Below are 21,410 nucleotides of genomic sequence, written 5' to 3' on the forward strand. Positions count from 1 at the left end.
TGGGAGGGAGCTCAAGCAGGTGCGTTATCTCTATGCAAGAATTCAGCTAGTAGCAAGCAGCTGCCAATCACTAAGGAGGAGTGCCTTCAGCAGGCATATAGCAGTCCAAATCTTAATAGTAATGTGTGCTTTCTTATGGGCAGAAATGTTCTTCCCATGGACTTATAGAACTTCTTCACAGCCCTCAAGGGTATTGGAAAAGACAGAACAGGCGAGCTTGAACTCAAATGACTTCTTTAAGTCAGAATGACTCCAGGTGGAAACTGAGTCACACGTGGACCTCACACACATGACATTTCAAATGATTAGGTTTTCTGCAGTGAACTGTGACCATTCCTAGCAGTGACCTTTGAGTACTTCAAGAAGATGATGGGCCCTGCAATGATGAATCTGCCTGGATTGCGGTAACACCACTGAGCTTACAAACACCACCCAAAGTGCAGCTTTGAGTTACAAACTACTCAGGACAACTTCAAAGTGGTTAGCTGAGATGATCCAGCCTCCCAGACTCTTCCAGTCAAGGACGTAAGCCCTGCACTTTCTCATCACACTGAGACTGGACAACAAATGATACAGCTGATCCCCCAGGACTTGACCCTTATTTTAAGTTTCTCAGGGTCCCCTAAAGATGCCATTGCCCCCAGGCAACAGGAAGTAATTTTAAGAACATGATGCCCACATTCCTAAGAGATGGGGTGGATGATTTTTGGTCATTCAATGGGTTATGGATGTTCGTTGTCGCTTAGGGAGTTAGCTGCAAGTTGTTATTTGTCATGGGCAGGGAGGAAACTAAGAAAGGGAGGAGAATATATTGATGGATCTTTCTTTGAAAGATAAAAGAGGGAGATATAGAAATGACAGGGTAAAAGGGTAGGTTGCTGGATCTACTTTTAAACTGAAAAGGAACAATTACCTTAAAATATTTTACATTGGTATGGATTTGTGTATACTAAATAAATTTGTTATTTTTGTATAACATACTGCATATGTTTTTTTACTCTTGTTTAAGGTATTGCAACTATGCAGCTCATTTAAAAATGTGATGCAAAGTCCTAGTCCTTGAAAGCTTTTATTATAAATATTTAAGATAATTAAGAAATGCAGGTTAATAGTTAGTCACCCATAACAGTCAAACTTGTAGTCATGTTAGGTATGTTTTCAAGGTTGAACAGATAGTCTTAGATAGATAGATAGATAGATAGATAGGTAGATAGGTAGATAGATAGATGATAGATAGATAGATGATAGATAGATAGATAGATGATAGATAGATAGATGATAGATAGGTAGACAGATAGATAGATACATAGATAGATAGATGATAGATAGATAGATGATAGATAGGTAGATAGTTAGTCTTCAAACACTTCAGAGATGTATAGACTTTGGCATTTCAGATGTTTTAATAACATGAGGCTTTTCATGAGAGTGAGACCCATCTGCTCCGGAAAGCACAAATTTCCTTCAGAGAAGCTGATGGGCACTGGGGCACATAGAGAACTTTGCTCTCGATGTGGAAAAGCTAACCATTGGGCAGGAAACTGCCCTCGCCTCAGCTGCTGACGGTAAGATGAGCAAACTGGAGAAGCAGGACACAAAGAAAGGCAACTGCTGAACTTCCTAAAACAGGATATGACAGTGCTTCAGAATTTCCTCTCCACAGACAAGTCAGACATTCTAGGTTTGTAGGCCAAAGCTGAATGCCACAACATTGCAAAGAAACCTTGGGTGATTGTCTAGGCAGCCAGTTGGCTCTATCATTACTGTAGTTTTGAAAGTAGTTTGAGCCAGGCGGTGGTGATGCATGCCTCTATTCCCAGCACTCAAGAAGTAGAGGCAGGTGGATTTCTGTGAGTTCAAGGCCAGGCTGGTCTAGAAAATGAGTTCCAGGACATTTCTCAGTGCTATTACACTGAGAAACCCTGTCTCGAACCCCCTCAAAAGAAAGTTGTTTGTGCTACACTTCCTGAACATTTCCTAAACATTTAGGTAATACTTATCCTTCTCAGGTCTCTGATGTGGTTGAAAATTAGATAGTTTCACCATTTTATTTTTCTACAAAATTCAGAAAAGAAACTTACAAAGAGATGTATGGTTTATAGGGTTGAGAGACATAAAAGCTTAAGATGTTTATCCTAGAAATATCTGAGGTCTAAAACGGTAGTTTTAGGATAGTAATAGAAGTTACGTTGGAAAGGGCTTTAGGTTTAAAACATTGAATTCACTAAGGTATGACAGATAATAGAATAATTTCTACCAATTTGTCAAATACAAATGGATTGAACATTGTAGATGTATTTTTTTTTTTGAGAAAGGTTTTTTTCTGTAACTTTGGAGCCTGACCTGGAACTAACTATGTATACCAGGCTGCCCTGGAACTCACAGAGATCAGCCTGCCTCTGTCTTCCCGAGTGCGGGAACTAACGGTGTGCATCTCCAGCGCCCTCTACTGCTGGAACTAAAGGTGTGCATCTCCAGCGCCTTCTACTGCTGCATGTAAATGTAATTCCTACCTGATAATTGTTCTTATTGTACATAGTTTTACTATGTTAGAGTTAAAACTTTTCCTTTTTATGTAGACAAGGGGGAAATCTAGAGGGAAAATTGATTGTACTGTGAAACTCAAGACTGTCAATAAAGTTATCCTTGGGTCAGGGGGCGGAGTCAAGAACCAGCTGTCTGGAATTAGCCATGACATTGTGGGGGACCCAGAATACAGTATGATAGAGGCAGAAGAAAGAGAAGGGTGGGCCTGTAAAGATTCATGGGCCTCTTCAGTGTGGGAAGCATGAAGAGACAGGGTCAGCTGGTTGCTTCTCCACTCCTTTCTTGATCTATCAGGTTTTTACCACAATATCTGACCCCCGAGTTTTATTAATAATAGAAAAATTTACATAAACAATTGACATATTGGTGCCCCCTGCATGAGGACTGGATTTTTCCAACTCCAGATAGAGACAGTGACAGCAGACCAAGGAAAACATCCATCCACCATCAGCTGAGTAAACCCTCACCTCACTGGTCATAACAGGAATTATGGATGGTTATGAGCCATCATTGGGTGCTGGGATCTGAACCTGGGTCCTCTGTAAGAGCATCAAGTGCTCTCAAGCCCTGAGTCATCTCTTCAGCCCATGAATCATGTTTTTGTGGATTGATTTTTATTGAGGTCTATATTTTTCTCTTCTCCCCTCTCTGCCTCTCCCCTCCCCTTCACCTCTTTCCTAAGGTCCTCATGCTTCCAATTTACTCAGGACATCTTGTCCTTTTCTACTTCCCATGTAGATTAGATCTATGTTTGTCTCTCTTAGGGTTCTCATTGTTGTCTAGGTTCTCTGGGATTGTGATTTGTGGGATGATTTCTTTGCTTTATGTTTACAAACCACTTATGAGTGAATACGTGTGATAATTGTCTTTCTGGGTCTGGGTTACCTCACCCAAAATAATGTTTTCTAGCTCCAGCCATTTTCCTTCAAAATTCAAGATGCGTTTTTTTTTGTTTTTGTTTTTGTTTTTTGAGACAGGGTTTCTCTGTAGCTTTGGTGCCCCTCCCGGAACTAGCTCTTGTAGACCAGGCTGGCCTCGAACTCCCAGAGATCTGCCTGCCTCTGCCTCCCGATTGCTGGGATTAAAGGCGTGCGCCACCACCGCCCGGCTAGATGCGTTATTTTTTCTGCTGTATAGTATACCATTGTGTAAATGTACCATGTTTTCCTTATCCATTCTTCGGTCAAGGGGCATTTAGTTTATTTCTTGGTTCTGGTTATGACAAGCAATGCTGTTAAGAACATAGTTGAGCACATGCCCTTGTGGTTGAGCATCCTTTGGATACATACCCAAAAGTGGTATTACTGGGTTTGGAGGAAGCTTACTTCTTAATTTTCAGAGAAATCACCATAATGCCATCTAAAAATGCTGTGCCAGCTTGAATTCCCGCTAGCAATGCAGGAGTGTCCCCTTTACCCAACATTCTCTCCAGCATAAGTTGTCATCAGTGTTTTTGATCTTGGCCATTTTTATAGGTTAAGATGGAATCTCAGAGTTGGTTTGATTTGCATTCTCTAAGGATGCAACTATCCTTCAACTAAATTGAAGATGTTGAGTATTTCCTTAAGTGTCTTTCAGACATTTTAGATTCCTCTATTGAGAGTTCTCTGTTTAGGTCTGTACTCCATTTTTTATTGGAATATTTATTCTTTTGATGACCAATTTCTTGCATTCTTTGTATCTTTTGGAAATCAGACCTCTGTCTGATGTGGGATTGGTAAAGATCTTTTCCCATTCTATAGGCTGTCGTTTTGTCTTGTTGACCATGTCCTTTGCTTTATAGAAGGATCTCAGTTCCAGGAGGTCCCATTTATTAATTGCTTCTCTCAGTGTCTTTGCTACTGGGGTTATATTTAGGAAGTGTTCTCCTGTGCCAGTGCATTCAGATATACTTCCCAAATCTCTTCTATAACGTTCAGTGTGGCTGGCTTTATGATGAGGTTTTGATCCATTTGAATTTGAGTTTTGTGCATGGTGATAGACATGGATCTATTTTCATTCTTCTATAAGTTGATATTTAATTATGCCTGCACCATTTGTTAACTATGTTTTCTTTTTTCCAGTTGATTATTTTTTTGCTTCTTTGTCAAAAATCAGGTGTTTGAATGTTTGTGGATTAATGATGTGGAATTGTCATCTATCTGTTGCTTTCATTGGTTAATTAATAAAGAAACTGCTTGGCCTTTGATAGGCCAGCCCTTAAGTGGGTGGAGTAGACAGAACAGAATGCTGGGAGAAAGAAGCAGATTCAAGCAGTCACCATGACTCTCTTCTCCGAGACAGACACAGGTTAAGATCTTTTCTGGTAAGCCACCTTGTGGGGCTACACAGATTACTAAATATGGGTTAATCAAGATGTGCGAGTTAGCCAATAAAAGGTTAGAACTAATGGGCCAGGCAGTGTTGAAAAGAATACAATTTCTGTGTAATTATTTTGGGTAAAGCTAGCAGTGCGGGAGCCGGGTGGTAGGAAGTGGCCCGCAGCTCCTACCACAGATTAATATCTGGGTCTTCTAATCGGAGCTTTCTGAGGCCTGCTCTAGCCTAGGTTGTCAGCTCAGACCTGTTTCTTAAAGGTCCCTGGTCTGGATCCATTCCTGCAGAAGTCCCTGGCTTCGGGGTTGGTCCTTTAAAGGACTCTGGCGCTCATCTACTCCTTGGAGTTCCCGGGCTCAGGAACCCCTGAGGTTCCTGACTCATGCCCAGACCCACAGAGGTCCTGGCTCTGGCCTTGTTCCTCGGTAGTCCTCAAATGATACCCAGACTCACAGGGTCCCTTGCTCAGATCTATTTCCTGAAGTACCCAATTTCACGTCTAGACCTACAGAGGTCTTGGTCTCTGGCCTACTGCTCAGTGGTTGCTCCCCTGTACCTGCTCTTGTGGAGTTCACTGTCTGAGGCCTGCTCTGGCCCAGGTTGCTGGCTCAGTCCTGCTCTGACCCAGGTCGCTGGCTCAGTCCTGCTCTTTTGGAGATTGCTGCCTCAGACCTGCTCTGACCCAGGTCGCTGGCTCAGTCCTGTCCTTATCTGCATCATGTTTTTTAATAAACACAAATCTGAGTAGACTCAGCCTGTTCTGTAACACGTGGGCAGCATTCTGTAACATGAGGGCCTGCTTGTTGGGGTTTCTCTCCCAGCCGGTCCCCCAGCCGTTTAATCCCAGAGAAAACCACACAGAGAGTCTGCATTAACTATAAACTGATTGGCCCATTAGCTCAGGCTACTTATTAGCTCTTGTGGTTTATATTAATCCATTATTCTTATCCTTGTTAGCCATAAGGCAGGTCACATCCTGCTTCTTCAGTAGTATGGGCAGGAATGGCTGAGGGAGCTTCCTCCTTCCCAGAATACTCCTGTTCTCTTTGCTCCACCTTTACTTCCTGTCTGTTTTTCCCGCCTATACTTCCTGCCTGGCCAATCAGCATTTATTTAAAACATGATTGACAGAATACAATTATCCCACACCAGTCTCCACTTGAGGAAACAACCAGGATTCCCAGAGGTAGTGAGGGAGAGGGGACTTGGGCAGAACACAGGATAGATTTGATTACTTTCTTTTTTGTTTTTGGTTTTTCGAGACAGGGTTTCTCTGTGGCTTTGGAGCCTGTCCTGGAACTAGCTCTGTAGACCAGGCTGTCTCGAACTCCCAGAGATCCGCCTGCTTCTGCCTCCCGAGTGCTGGGATTAAAGGCGTGCGCCACCATAGCCCGGCTCCACAGGATAGATCTGAGACGAGACCCTGTGGATCCCTCCTCTCTTCCCATCCTACAACCCGGGTTAGATTCTGATAGATGGGAAAGAAGGAGAGAATGGAAAGGGAGGGGCCTCAAGGGAGGCAGGAGCTCAGGAGACAGAAACTCATGTTCTCATCCCACAGTCTCCTGAGTGCAGGGGCCTAGTTGGGCCTTGAGGGGATAAGGACGGAAAACACCTCTTAATGCTGTCACTCAGGGACCCCACAGGATAATGAGGCAGACACCACTCACAGGAACAGGAACAAGCCTAGTCCTCCTTACTAACTAAACATACAAGAAATAAAAACAGAAGACAGGGAAAAGATCACAGCCAAGACAACAGCCCTGGTTCCTCATAATCCCTGGGACAGGACAAGGCTCTGGCCATCCCAGTGTCCCTGTGATCACAGATGTCAGCATTTGGTTCTAAGTGATAAAGAGAATTGAGCCAGGAGGAGACAGAGTTGACAAGTGAACTTGTCAATCTCAACAACACACTGAGCTCCACCTGGGCACAGCCCTGTTCTCACTCAGCTCCCACAGCCTCATCCTGACCCACCAGATGCACAGAGCACAGAACACAGATTCTGGGAGGTTTTCTACATTGCCATTTATTTCCTCCATAAACTCTAGCTCAATCCTTTAATTTAGCTGCGAATCAAACTGTCAGATCAAAGATATAATCAATCAAGTTCACATTCAGATTCTTATTTTCAGTGGGGAAGTCAGGGGCTGCAATTTAAGGTAGCATGGGGGAGACAGGATGGAGATTCCCCTCCTGTCTGCAGGAACAGAAGGGTTGGCTGTGGAAGGGAACAGGGCAGTGCAGGGACAGCGTCCTGATATGCTGGCTGGGCTCCCCAGTTCTTCACGTTGAGCCCATAGGATCACAGGGACCATCAGACACTCTTACTGAGAGTGAACTGAGGGGCTCTGGATGTCACAGGAGAGACCTGGACACATCGTCTGTCACTCCATCCACATCAGGCAGCTGTCTTCACGCTACAGAACAAGAGTCATGAACAATCACAGTGAGGACAGCATCCCAACCACCCACCACTCACTTAAACGTGATTCTGGGAGTTCTGAAATCCAATCATGTCCAATTTGTTCCTCCCCAAATCAGTCCCAAGAGTTTCACCTTGGCAGTCTGGGAGAGACACATCAGAGCTCTGGTCACTGTCCGTGTCTAGGGTAAAAATATATGTATTCATGGGAAGGTAAAAATTTGGTTCCTAGGAGATTTACTGGAGGAGCTATTATGTGTTACCAGAGCTCCCCAAATACGCCAGCTTCATTCCACAGCCCTCAGGGACAATCCTGCCCACCACTCTTACCTGAAGCTGGAGCATAGTTGCCTCCTTTTCCACCTGTGAGAAGAAAAGCTGTGAGAGACCAGAGAAGTCCCTGACCCTTCAGTAGTTTCCAGAACTGACAGCAGACCCAGGGTAGAGACAGCAGCAATGAGGGTGTGGATGTGTTTCCCATTAATAAGGCAGAGATTCTTCAAAAAGGGACTGAGAGAGAACTCAGACCCTGCCCTTTCCTACCTGTGCTTTTCCTCCTCTTCCACACAACAGCCACCATAGCTACAATGACCACAGCTCCAAGGAGAACCAGACCAACAATGACTGCCATGATGGGGACTGTGGACTTAGGCTCTGGGAAGGGAAGGACAGGAAGGGAAGGTGAGGGTCATGACCCCAGCTCTCAGCCCTGACCCTGCTCAGGGTCCGCAGAAGGCTCCAGCTTTCCCTGAACCCAGCTCTGCACCCACTCCCTCCTTACCCCATCTCAGGGTCAGGGGCTCAGGCAGCCCCTCATGGTACACATGGCATGTGTATTTGTGCTCTTCCCCAGAAGGCACCACCAGAGATGCCCACTTCTGGAAGGTTCCATCTCCAGAAGGTCTGGTCTCCACCAGCTCCATGTCCTGAGTCTGTTCCTCCTCCTCCCTCTGCCAGGTCAGGGTGATGTCAGCAGGGTAGAAGCCCAGGGCCCAGCACCTCAGGGTGACATCACCTTTAGGTCCAGGATGATGGGTCACATGTGTCTTTGGGGGATCTGTGTGGAAGATTTAAGAAATCCCACAATTAACAGATAAACTTAAATCTGTAAAAACAAAGTTAAATCAATGATAACACTGAACTATGTCACTATTTGAACACTTCTGTCATCACACTAGTGACCTGCATGTAGAGCTGGTCCCCTCCTCACAGAACTGCACATTTATCTCAGGGGCCTAGAAACTAAGAGGGAATCTATATAAGCCAGCAGGTCAGCATGATCCTATTTGACTTTCAATAGCATAAGTGAGGTAGAAAAATGATGAAGGAATGGAAAAGAATTGATTTATTTGTGATTAAGCTCCTACAGGAATAAGAAATTAAGATGATTGGGCTACATGAACGGTGCTACCAACTCCTGCTACCACCATTGGGGAACAAGATCTGTGGCCTTCTTGCTGACCAGTTTAACTGTGAATCCAAGTGAACAGCCATCACCAAACTGTGTGGAACAATCGTTGTGGACCTGTGACACTCAGCCAGAGAAAATGACTTCCTAACCCCTGCCTCTGGGGGATAAGATACCAGGTATGGTGACCCAGGGTCCCTGAAGTGTGCTGTGGAGCCCAGTGCAGCACTCACTGGGACACAGTGGTGCTCACAGGGTGTGCGGATCTTCCCTGTCACTCCAGTCCTGGAGTTGCAGAAGACCCTGTCTCTGAGGAAGTTCAGTTCCTAATTCACTAGGGCAACACTGTGACTTGTTGGGGCTGAAGGATAGCAGGGAGCTCTGGACCGTTATTTCTGGCAGAAAATAGTCTAAATTCACAGTAATTTTTCTCCTCTAAAGGGAACCCTATCTTAACTTGTCTCATTATCCAGAGTGTCAGTCCCGAATGGCACCTGTGGAGACTGTAACACATGATAATAAAAGGGGACAGAGAAACAAGACCTCCCCAGTGAGGAAGAGAAACTCGCTAAAATCAAAATGACAACTTAAATAAAAGCAAGAAAGAAAAGAAAAAACCCCTACAATTTAGTATTTGTCTAAGGCACCCCATAAGTTCCCACTTGCCCATTCTAGGAAAAGATAGAATTGGGGTGTTGGAGGCATGTAAACCTCACACAGGGTTCTATGAGGATTTATTATTTGAAAAGTTCTAGACACCGGGGGAACAAGCCTAGGTATGGCGCCCAGTCTGCCATCTGGTAAAGATACTGCTATGTCCTGGTGTGTAAGGCTGACACACTCAGATGACAGGAGTCAGAGTCCACAGACACTGGGTGTGGGCAGAGAACCCGGCCTGGGAGAGGCCATGGCTGACAGGGGCTGCAGACCGAAGGAGCCACTGTTGGTGATGTCGGGAACTGTCCAGGGAGAAGGCTGAGCCCTGGGAGGTCAGTGCGGTCCATGCCATGCTGGATCAGGAGACCCAGGGACCCTGTCTGCCCTCAGAGACAGGGACATGACCCCAGTGAGGGTTTCCTCTTCCTCAGGACTGAGCCCAGCCCGAGGGCAGAGGGAGGAGTTGCCCGTGGCCCCGCACCTGTGCGCTGCAGCGCGTCCTTCCCGTTCTCCAGGTGTCTGCGCAGAGAGTCCACGCACTCGCCCTCCAGGTAGGCCTTGTGTATCTCTGCAACACCAGCCTGCTCCCACTTGCGCTGGGTGATCTGCGCCGCCGTGTCCGCTGCTGTCCACGTTTTAAGATCGTCGTTCAGGGCGATGTAATCGCGGCCATCGTAGGCGGCCTGATGATAACCTCGGAGGAGGCGCCCGTCCGACCCCAACTCACAGCCATACATCCGCTGGATGGTGTGAGAGCCTGCGGGGACCCCGCGGTCAGCCCCGTTCACGCCCCCCCCCCTTCACCCGCGCCCTCCTCTAAACTGAAAGCGAAACCGTGTCTTGTCCCTGCTCTCTTGCCAAATCTCGGACCTGGTACCTTAGGCTACTCTGGCTGGTGGGTAGGGACCTGGAGGGGTTGTGACCTCTGTCAGCGGTCACTCACCGCGCTCGCTCTGGTTGTAGTAGCCGAGCAGGATTCTCAGGCTCACTCGGTAAATCTGCTCGCTGTTCTTGGCGTTCTGTGTCTGCCTCTCCCAATACTCCGGCCCCTCCTGCTCGACCCACGGCGCCCGTGGCTCCTCTCGTGGAGTCTCCGCGTCGCTGTCGTAGCGCACGAACTGCGTGTCGTCCACGTAGCCGACAGAGATGAACCGGGGCTCCCCGAGGCCGGGCCGGGACACGATGGTGGAGAAATACCGCATGGAGTGCGAGCCTGGGGGCGGCGCGCGGTGAGACCCCGACCCTGTTCCCGGGACCCCGGGCAGCATCGCGGGCCGGGAGTGGAGCAGGGCGCGGGGCTCGGGACGCGGGTGGAGAAGGGGCGGGAGGGTCCGGCTGGGCCACGCGGGGACGCAGCATTCCCGGTGCCGCCCCCGCCCTCCCCGCGGAGCCCGTTTCCCTCCCGACCCCGCACTCACCCGCGCGGGTCTGGGTCTGGACTAGGGCTGCCGCCAGCAGCAGGAGCAGCCAGTGCGGTGCCATCGCCCCATCTCAGATCTGGGCGACTCTGAGTTTCGCGGTCTGCGTGGACTTTAGAACCATTGCCCTCGGCGACGCTGGTTGGTTCCCTGGGTATCTCGTCACCCAAAACCGGTGAGAACCGCCAAGTGGTCATCAGGCCAGAATGGCCTGACCCAGGTTAGGAGCATGAGTAGTGAAACTGGGAACAGGGGAGTCCCCAGCCCTGGGCTTCCCACCCAGACCTCATCAGCCTGCAGACTAAGACTTTGTCTGAGCCTTGTGCTGCGGGAAGGAGCGCTGTTTGTCATGGTGTCTCTGAGCCGCCCAAGGACAACTGCTCCTCAGTCAGGATGAAACCTGGGAGCATGAAGATTCCAGGTGAAATACACAAATCACTAAAAATGAATGTTCACGGAAACAGGTGCTGTCGGAGTCCTGAAGGGTGCGGGGCTGCTGTGGACACCTGCATCGGGAGGTGACTGGAGTTTTTACAGCTCTGATTAAGCACTTTCGACACACTGTGTTATATGTGACTCTCCCTGCAGGAAGGAGGCCCTGCTCACCTCTGCTTTCACTTTCTACTTCAGTTGTGTTCGGTTGGGATTTGAAGACATCAAGTCAAAATCCACAGAAAAAAATTATAAGTTTAATTATTCTCCACAGTACTGAACAATGATGAAACCTAGAATCTCCAGTGTGGACCTCTGCCGTGAGAATCACCCTCTGCCCGCACTGCACAGGACTGAGGAACTCAGAAGTCAACGGTTATCAGATCTAAGGTCCCATATGTCGGCAACATCCATCTCCCAGGGCTCATCAGTTCATAAAGTGCGAGTGAAGGTCAGAGGGGGGAGGGGAGAGAGAGAAAGGGAGAGAGATAAAGATAGATAGATAGATAGATAGAGATGTTATGTATCTTCTACCACACGGTCATCATTATTCTCTTTATTATTCGTTCCAGTTCCTCTCTGACTGTTTTTTATTCAATAAAGCAGCTGCACCATGGAAGTGTGTGCACACAGGGAAACGGAGTGCAGACAGCGTCAGTGCCCTGCTGTATTTGGCTCCACAGGGGTTTCTTCCCACGGAGAAGGGGTCTACTCTGCTGAGACAATGACCCAGGTCCACACGGACAATCTCAGGACTATGGAATGAAGATCCGTGTAAAACACAAGCACCTGGAGCCACAGATGATCATCTGGGAAGAAACACTAGGAGTCTAAATGTACGCACAGGCTGTGAAGACACCATCCTGAGTGAAGAGGCAAAGTCTCTGTTTACAGGTGAGATCCTTGAGCATCACCTTGGCAGTGTGAGCTGTCCACACAGGAGCCTGGTCTCTGTGGGAGTCTGTGTGGTGCTTGAGGCCAGCGCCTCTGCTTTAAAGAGAAGCATCTGTGCCCTGCATACCAACTGGCTTGTTGATGTTATTGTGTTCCTGGAAGTGACTTTTCTTCTAGAAGATTCAGGGTCTGACTACTGAAGAGAAGAAGGAAGAGGAAGGGTGAGGAGAGGATGAAGTGAGTCTGGCCTTCAGGTTTCTTCTGGTTTTTGTTTTGTTTTGTTTTGAGACAAGGTCTGTCTCCACAGATCTGTCTGTCCTTGATCTCACAGAAACCCCCCTGCCTTTGCATCCCTCGTCCTGGGATTAGAGGCTGTGTCATCACACCTGGCTTTAATTACTTTTCTATGGCTGTGAAAAGACACTGTGACCCCAGCAACTTATAAAAGGACTTGTTTCATTTGGGTTTAAGTTTTCAGAGGGTTTGAGTCCATGAGGGCAGAGGAAGGTGTGGTGGCAGGAACAGCTGAGAGGTCACATCTTGATCCACAGGCAAGTGTCAGAGACACTGGGAATAGTGGGAGTCTTTAAAACCTCCATGCCCAGTCCCAGTGACACACCTGCTCCAACAAGGCCACACCTCCTGATCCTTCCCAAACAGTTCCATCAGCTGGAGCTGAAGCATCCAAACCTCTGAGCCTGTGTGGCCATTCTCATTCAAACCCCCACAGTATTCAGTGTGGGATGTCAGATGCCCTGCAGGGTCTGCAGATGTGTCCACTGTGATCTGTAGACAAACACCCTCAAACAGGAGGACCCCACTGCATGAGGATCTCCCCCTTTGCTTCTGTCTCCTCCTGCTCAGTCCTCTGCCTTCTCCCTCAGGCCTCACCCCAGCAGTGCCCAGCACCCCTGACTCCAGAGCTCTGCACCAACACTGTTCTTCCTTTGCATCTAGTTTCTCTTTGTGGTCAGCCATCTTGTCAGCCATCTTGCTGTGAGCCAGGCTGTGTGGTTTCATCCTGTAAAAGCTACAAAGGGGCTGGAGAGGTGGCTCAAGGTAAGGAGCACCTGTTGCTGTTGCAGAGGATCCAGGTTCAGTTCCCAGCACCCATATGCTGCTTCACAACCACCAGTGACTCCAGTTCCAGGGATCCTGTGCCTGGTGCACCGGCATACTCATAAGCTTAAAATATACAATCTAATAAACACAAAATTAAAATTTAAAAAATGCTCTATCATGTCTCTCTTCCTCTCCTACACATCTAGAGTGTGGGTCCCAGGGGCTGAGGGCACAGGGCTGTTGAGTCAACATTGCACCTCCAGCCAAAGGAGTCAGAGCTGGAGCAGGACAGGGACTGGTGACTGAAAGAGACTGTGCTGAAATGGTAATTTGCAAAGCAGCATAAAATAAAAAATACAAAAGATTTCATTTTATAGACCTACTGTGCACAGTGGATCACAGCCTCATTCAGGCAGAAGACACTGTGTGCTCATCTGTGCACTTGAACCATGTGCTAGTTTTTAATTGCTGCTGAACAAGAAAAATTTTACTACTTAAATAGTGACCTGTGACAGACCATGACATCCCCAACATCCAGAGAGTTCCTGCAGTTAGTGATGCCCCTGTCCCCATCTTCATTCTTACTTCAGGCCTTCCAGGTTCTCACTTTATTAATATGAAGGAGACGCATCAGAGTCTAGGGTGAAAGTTCAACCTACTGAAGAAAAAACACTGGACTGGGTCTGAGCCCACAGAGGGTGTGGCTGAAGGGACCATGGCTGCCTGAGCTGCCCCACAGGCTCCTGTCCACACTACTCCAAGGGTCTCGGGTCCCAGGCTGTCCTGCCCTCATCAAACTTACAGCCAGGTGGAACATCACATCCTTTTCCACCAGTGGGAAGAAGACATCTTGTTTTCTTTCAGGGAGTGTAGGGGCAAATAATTTTTGTCGCTTTTCTGGCACAGACTTTTATTTTTGATTCAATCCGTGCGAAAGAACTTCTGTACGTCATGAAATTAGTAAAGAGAGAGATTTATTCTACGAGGATTGATGGAGGAAGGTCATTGGTTAATTAATAAAGAAACTGCTTGGCCCTGATAGGTTAGAACATAGGTGGGCGGAGTAAACAGAACAGAATGCTGGGAGGAATAGGAAGTGAGGTAAGATGCCTCAGACAGACATGATGCAGCTCCTCTCAGATGCAGACACGATGAAGCAAGCCGCCAGGTCAGACATGCTGAATCTTTCCCGGTAAGCCACCATCTCGTGGTGCAACACAGAATATTAGAAATGGGTTAGATAAATATGTAAGAGCTAGCCAATAAGAGGCTGAAACTAATGGGCCAAGAAGTGTTTAAAGAATACAATTTGTGCCGGGCGTTGGTGGCGCACGCCTTTAATCCCAGCACTCGGGAGGCAGAGGCAGGCGGATCTCTGTGAGTTCGAGACCAGCCTGGTCTACAGAGCTAGTTCCAGGACAGGCTCCAAAGCTGCAGAGAAACCCTGTCTCGAAAAACCAAAAAAAAAAAAAAAAAGAATACAATTTGTGTGTTGTTATTCCGGAGCATAAGCTAGCCAGGCAGCTGTGAGCTGGGTGGCAGGAGCTCAGCCCACAGCTCCCACAACAAACCACACATACCAATTGTAGGAGACTTCAACACCCCAACTCTCCCCAATGGACAGGTCAACCAGACATCAGCTGAACAGAGAAGTAAAAGAACTATCAGATGATTAAATGGACTTAACAGACATCTATAGAATATTTTTCCCAAACAGAAAAGAATATACCTTCTTCTTAGCACTTCATGGAACCTTCTCTAAAATTGACCACATACTCAGTAAGAAAGCAAATCTCAATAGATTAAAAAAAATATTGGGATAATCCTCTGTATCTTATCAGATCACCGTGGTTTAAAGTTAGATTTTTAACAACAACACTATTATCAGAAAGCCTACAAACTCATGGAAATTGAACAGTACGCAATTGCATCACCTCTGGGTCAAGGAAGAAATAAAGAATAAATTAAAGACTTCCTTGAATTCATCAAGAATGAAGGCACAAAATGAAATACCCAAATGAAACTGAAGTTCCCAAACCTGTGGGACACTATGAAATCAGTGCTAAGAGGAACGTTCATAGCACGAAGTGCCTACATCAAGAAAGCAGAAAAAGATCACAGTATTAAGTTAATAACACACCCGAAATCTCTAGAACAAAAAAAAAAAGAAGACACTCCCAACTGGAGCACGTGACTGAATATAATAAAATTGTGGGCTAAAATAAACAAATAGAAACAAAGAAAACAATACAAAGAATCAATGAAACAAAGAGCTGATTTTTTTTGAGAAAACCAAGAAGATTGACAAACTCTTACCTAAAGTTTGAACATGCAAATTAACAAACTCAGAAGTGGAAAGCCGGACATAACAACAGTTACTGACAAAATCCAGAGAATCATTAGGTCATACTACAAAAAGCTGTACTCCACAAAATTGGAAGATTTGAAAGAAATGGACAATTTACTGCATAGGTACCACATACCAAAATTAAATTAGGTCCAAGTGAACAATTTTAATAGATTTGCAACATGCAATAAAAGAGAAGCAGTCATCAAAAGAAAAGGCTCAAGGCAGGATGATTTCAGTGCAGAATTCTTCCAGAACTTCAAAGAAGATCTCACACCTATACTCCTCAAAGTTCCACATAATAGGAACAGAGGACATTTCCAAACTCTTTTTATGTTGTTACAGTTACACTGATACTGAACCATTCAAAGACTGAAACAAGAAAGAGATTACAAACCAATTTCCCTTATGAACATAGATGCAAAAATACTCAATAAAATATTGACAAACTGAATCCAAGTCCACATAAAAAAAATCATCCACCATGATCAAGAAAGCTTCATCCCAGAGATGCAGGGATGGTTCAACATACAAAGATCTGTCAATGTAATACAGCATGTAAATAAACTGAAAGAAAAAAACCATATGATCATCTCATTAGATGCTGAAATAGTATTCAACAAAATCCAATACCCTTTGCGATAAATGTTTTGGAGAAGTGAGGGATACAAGGAACATATCTAAACATTATAAAACAATATACAGCAAGCTGGAAGCCAACATCAAATTAAGTGGTAAAAAACTCAAAACAATTCCACTAAAATCAGGGGGAAGACAAGGGCGTTCACTCTCCCCATATCTATTCCGCATAGGTCTTGAAGTTCTAGCTAGAGTGATAAGACAACAAAAGGAGGTCAAGGAGACACAAATTGTTAAGGAAGTCAAACTTTCGCTATTTGCAGATAATATGTTATTATACATAAGTGACCCCAAAACTCTACCAAGAAACTCTTACAGCTGATAAATACTTTCAGTAATGTGTCAGGATACAGGATCAACTAAAAAAAAATCGTAGCCATCCTACATACAAATGATAAAGAAGCTGAGAAAGAAATTAGAGAAGGAGCTGGAGAGATGGCTCAGTGGTTAAGAGCATTGCATGTTCTTCCAGAGGTCCTGAGTTCAATTCCCAGCAACCACATGGTGGCTCACAACCATCTGTAAAGAGGTCTGGCGCCCTCTTCTGGCCTTCAGGCAGACAGACAGAATATTGTATACATAATAAATAAATAAATATGTTTTAAAAAAAAAGAAATTAGACAAATGTCACCTTTCACAATACCCACAAATAACATAAAATATCTTGGGATAACACTAACCAAAGAAGTGAAAGACCTCTTTAACAAGGACTTTAAGTCTTTGAAGAAAGAATTTGAAGAAGATACCATAAAATGGAAAGATCTCTCAGGCTCTTGGATAGGTAGGATCAACATTAATAAAAATGGCAATCCTACCAAAGCAAACTATAGATTCAATGCAATCCCCATCAAAATCCCAACACAATTCTTCACAGACCTTGAAAACACAATACTCAATTTATATGGAAAAACAAAAAATCCAGGATAGTCAAAACAATCTTGTAAAAAAAAGGAACTTCCAGAGGTATCACCATCCCTGACTTCAAGCTCTGTTATAGAGCTATACTAATGAAAACAGCTTGCTGTCATTATAAAAACAGTTAGGTTGGCAAATGGAATTGAATGGAAGACCCGGATATTAATCCACAGACCTATGAACACCAGATTTTTGACAAAGAACCTAAAGTGATATAATGGAATAAAGAAAGCCTCTTCCACAAATGGTACTGACATACCTGGAGGTCAACATGTAGAAGAATGGAAATAGATCCGTATCTATCCCCATGTACAAAAGTCAAGTCCAATGGAGTAAAGACCTCAATATAAATCCAGTCACTCTGAACCTGATAGAAGAGAAATTGGAAAGTAGCCTTGGGCAGAGGAGACCACTTCCTAAATATAACCCCAGTAGCACAGACACTGAGAGCAACAATAAATAAATGGGACCTCCTGAAACTGAGAAGCTTCTGTAAAGCAAAGGACATGGTCAATAAGACAAAAGTGCAGCCTACTGAATGGGAAAAGATCTTCACCAACCCCACATCAGACAGAGGACTGAGTTCCAAAATATATAAAGAACTAAAAAAATTAGACATCAAAATACCAAATAATCCAATTAAAGAATGGCATACAGATCTAAACAGAGAATTCTCAACAGAAGAATGTCAAATGACCAAAAGACACTCACAGAAATGTTCAACATTCTTAGCCATCAGGGGAATGCAAATCGAAATACCATCATACAACAGTCAGAATGGCTAACCTCAAAATCACCAATGATAGCTTCTGTTGAAGAGGCTGTGGAGTAAGGGGAACACTCCTCCATTGCTGGTGGGAATGCTAGCTTGTACAGCCCCTCAGGAAATCTGTTGCAGCATATAATAAAATAGTCCCACACGAGCCCATAATGGCGTACATTAAAGTGACTTTGTTTAGGGGTAGACTCACAGATCAGCAGTCCTCTGCGTGAGTGTGGACCTGGAACTGCGTCCCGCATCCCGGGGTGCTTTTACAACTGCACATATAGTATGTGTGACCTCGCCCAAAGTGGACCAGTGTCTTAAAGGCTATTGGCTGAAGGAGTTCCCTCAGCAAGAGTACATAGGTTTTCTTTGAAAAATGTGTGGTAGAGTCAGAAAATTAAGTACTGAGAATGTAGCTCCATGGTAGAGCTCTTGACCCACACATATGAGGCCCTGGGGTCAATCCTTAGTAGTTGAAAATAAGACAAACATAAAGAACAGCCAAAAGTAGACAGCATGTCTCAAGTTAAAGGATTCCTCTATCTGCAGTGCACTTGTTCTGCCTGGGCTTGTTGTGAACTTGACACAGGCTAGATCATCAGAGAGGAAGGAGCCTCAGTTGAGGAAAAGTCTCCATGAGATCCACCTGTCAGGCATTTGCTCAGTTAGCAGTCAATGAGGGAGGGCCCAGCCCATTGTGATGGTGCCATCCCTGGGCTGGTGGTCCTGGGTTCTTTAACATGGTTGGCTGAGCAAACCATAGAGAGCAAGCCAGGTAGCTTTGCCCCTCCATGACCTCTGCATCAGCTCCTGGCTCTGGGATCCTTTCCTGTGTGAGTTTCTGTCCTGACTTCCTTCAGTGCTGAACAGCAATGCTGAAGTTTGAGCCAAATAAACTCTTTCCTCCCCCAACCTGTGTTTTGGTCATGATGTTTCATCGTAGCAATAGAAACCATAAGACACATTGGCACCAGTGTAGTGGGTATTGCTATGACAACCCTGACCATGCTTCTGGAGGATTGTGGGTATTGCTGTGACAGACCTGACCGTGCTTCTGGGAGGATTGTGGGTATTGCTATGACAACCCTGACCATGCTTCTGGGAGGATTGTGGGTATTGCTGTGACAGCCCTGACCATGCTTCTGGGAGGATTGTGGGTATTGCTGTGACAACCCTGACCATGCTTCTGGAGGATTGTGGGTATTGCTGTGACAGACCTGACCATGCTTCTGGAGGATTGTGGGTATTGCTGTGACAGCCCTGACCATGCTTCTGGAGGATTGTGGGTATTGCTGTGAGCGTGCTTCTGGGAGGATTGTGGGTATTGCTATGACAACCCTGACCGTGCTTCTGGGAGGATTGTGGGTATTGCTATGACAACCCTGACCATGCTTCTGGAGGATTGTGGGTATTGCTGTGACACCCTGACCATGCTTCTGGAGGATTGTGGGTATTGCTGTGACACCCTGACCATGCTTCTGGAGGATTGTGGGTATTGCTGTGACAGACCTGACCGTGCTTCTGGAGGATTGTGGGTATTGCTGTGACAACCCTGACCATGCTTCTGGGAGGATTGTGGGTATTGCTGTGACAGCCCTGACCATGCTTCTGGGAGGATTGTGGGTATTGCTGTGACCATGCTTCTGGAGGATTGTGGGTATTGCTGTGACCGTGCTTCTGGGAGGATTGTGGGAAGGATTTGGAACTTTGGGCTAGAACAGCCATTGAGTGTTAGGATCTCCGTGGGATCTTCTGTGGGGACGTGGGAGATAAGAACACCGAGAGCAGTGCAGAATCTGGAGGCCTGGCCTGCGGAGTTTCAGAGGGAAGTTTAATGGTTCTCTCAGGGCCATTTGTTATACTGAATTAAGATCCTGTGGTTCTGGTTATCTGGGGCTGAAGATTCTCCTGTAATGACCAAATACCAATACTAAAGGGGACCTTTGTGTCTCTGAGATACTTGATGCTGCTCGGTGGAGCTAAGAAGTCAGCGATGATGGAGAAGAGACCAGCATCGTTGAGGTGAAATCTTCAGGGAAGTATTTCCTGAGAGCACAGGGAAACCGGGCTCCAGAGGATGCCGAGGTTGTGCTTCATGCTGGCAGCCAGACTTGCTAACATGTAATCCTCACCTAGGTGCTACTGGTTTTGAGGGCATGAAGGGGTCATGGAGAGCAGCTGAGTCTTGGCACTGCGAGAGGCCAGGGGAGGCCGTTGGTGAAGGTGCAGCCTCTTGGCTGTTGAAGGCCCGGGACTGAAGGGCTCATGACAAGGATTTGACTCTTGCTACCACGAGATTTTTTGAGAGGCTTTTGGTGAAAGTGCAGCCCAGTTACAAGAGAAGACCCCAGCGTTTTGGAGACATCAACATCATGGAGTGACCACCAAGGACAGCAGTAGCAGAGGGGTGGAACCAGCCAGAGTCACCATAGAGGAAGGAACCTCAGTTGAGGAAACGCTTCCATGAGATCCAGCTGTAAGGCATTTTCCTAATTAATAGTAAATGAGAGAGGGCCAGCCCCATGTTCCTGGGCCATCCCTGGGCTTGTGGTCCTGGCTTCTATAAGGCAGCAAGCCGAGCAGATCCATAAGCAGCTCCCCTCCATGGCCTCTGCCTCAGCTCCTGCCTCCAGGGTCCTAACCTGTTTGAGTTCCTGTCCTGACTTCCTTCAGTGATGAACAGCAATGTTGAAGCGTAAGCCAAAAATCCCTTTCCTCCTCAATCCACTTTATGGTCATGGTGTTCATTACATCAATAGAAGCCCTGCCTAAGACAGTTCTCACACATAAAATATAAATAAATAAAGTTTAAAAAGAATTTCCTTTTTATTATATTCTCAGTTTTCTAGTAATTGTGTTTCTTCAAGTCAGAGTTTGATAAAATACCTGCGAGCCAGCTTTTGTGTGGCCTGTGAACCCATGTTTACATTTAAAGTAAAATGTCAAACACTACTTCCTGCTATGTGAAAAGATAAAATTCAGGTTTCAGTATCCACACTTAATGTTTTATTGGAACAGTGGTGTTCACTGATTTGTATAATATGTAGGACTGCCTTGGTACCGACAAGACAGCACTGAGTTGAGTGATGGATATAAGTGGATGTGAATGTGAATTTGTTCTTTTATAGAAAAATTTAACTGTCCTTGGCAAAGTCTGATGCTATTTAGTAATTCTACTGAGCCTTGTAGAATAAAACCTGCTGCTGAGGGAAAGTTGGATTCATGGTTCTACAAAGTAAGGTGTGGACAGCAACGTCTCCTCCTATGCTCAGGCTGGGCACAGTGTCCAGCCTTGCTCCCCATCAGTCCTTTCGGGAGCTGTGGGAGGGAGGGGACTGCAGGGTGAGGGGACAATGGAGGGCAAGATGGAGGGGTGGAGAGGGTGGGGAGGTGAGGGTTGAGGGGAGGGAAGAGCTTTGTTGGAGTGGACGAGGAGTGGGTGGAGGTCGTTTGGATCAGAATGAGGCTGTCTGTGCAGAAGAGGACGTGGGAGTGAGGAGAGGGAGAGAGGAGGCCTGCTCACACCTTTGCCAAAGCTCTGCAAAGTGTGTAACAGGGAAATCAATGGGCAGGTGTCCAGATGG

General features: G+C 46.1%; 1 protein-coding gene across 9 annotated transcripts in view; it reads right to left on the bottom strand.

The window, feature by feature from the left end:
* The window catches only part of LOC142854236 (H-2 class I histocompatibility antigen, D-D alpha chain-like), a 99,724-nt gene that overhangs the window by 61,731 nt on the left and 16,583 nt on the right, over window positions 1-21,410 (bottom strand). For 2 of the 9 annotated variants that reach the window (XM_075979532.1, XM_075979523.1), the window contains one exon: window positions 6,867-7,283. In XM_075979532.1, the coding sequence (XP_075835647.1) occupies window positions 7,279-7,283 (5 nt within the window). In that variant the 3' untranslated portion in view covers window positions 6,867-7,278. Of the gene's footprint in view, window positions 1-6,866; window positions 7,284-7,422; window positions 7,471-7,618; window positions 7,652-7,831; window positions 7,943-8,058; window positions 8,346-9,834; window positions 10,111-10,296; window positions 10,567-10,771; window positions 10,938-21,410 lie in introns of those variants that run through there. The other 7 variants (XM_075979529.1, XM_075979528.1, XM_075979526.1 and 4 more) reach the window with 7 other exon arrangements.

The sequence above is a fragment of the Microtus pennsylvanicus genome, chromosome 7 (genome assembly GCF_037038515.1).
Source record: "Microtus pennsylvanicus isolate mMicPen1 chromosome 7, mMicPen1.hap1, whole genome shotgun sequence".
NCBI classification, from domain to species: Eukaryota; Metazoa; Chordata; class Mammalia; order Rodentia; family Cricetidae; genus Microtus; species Microtus pennsylvanicus.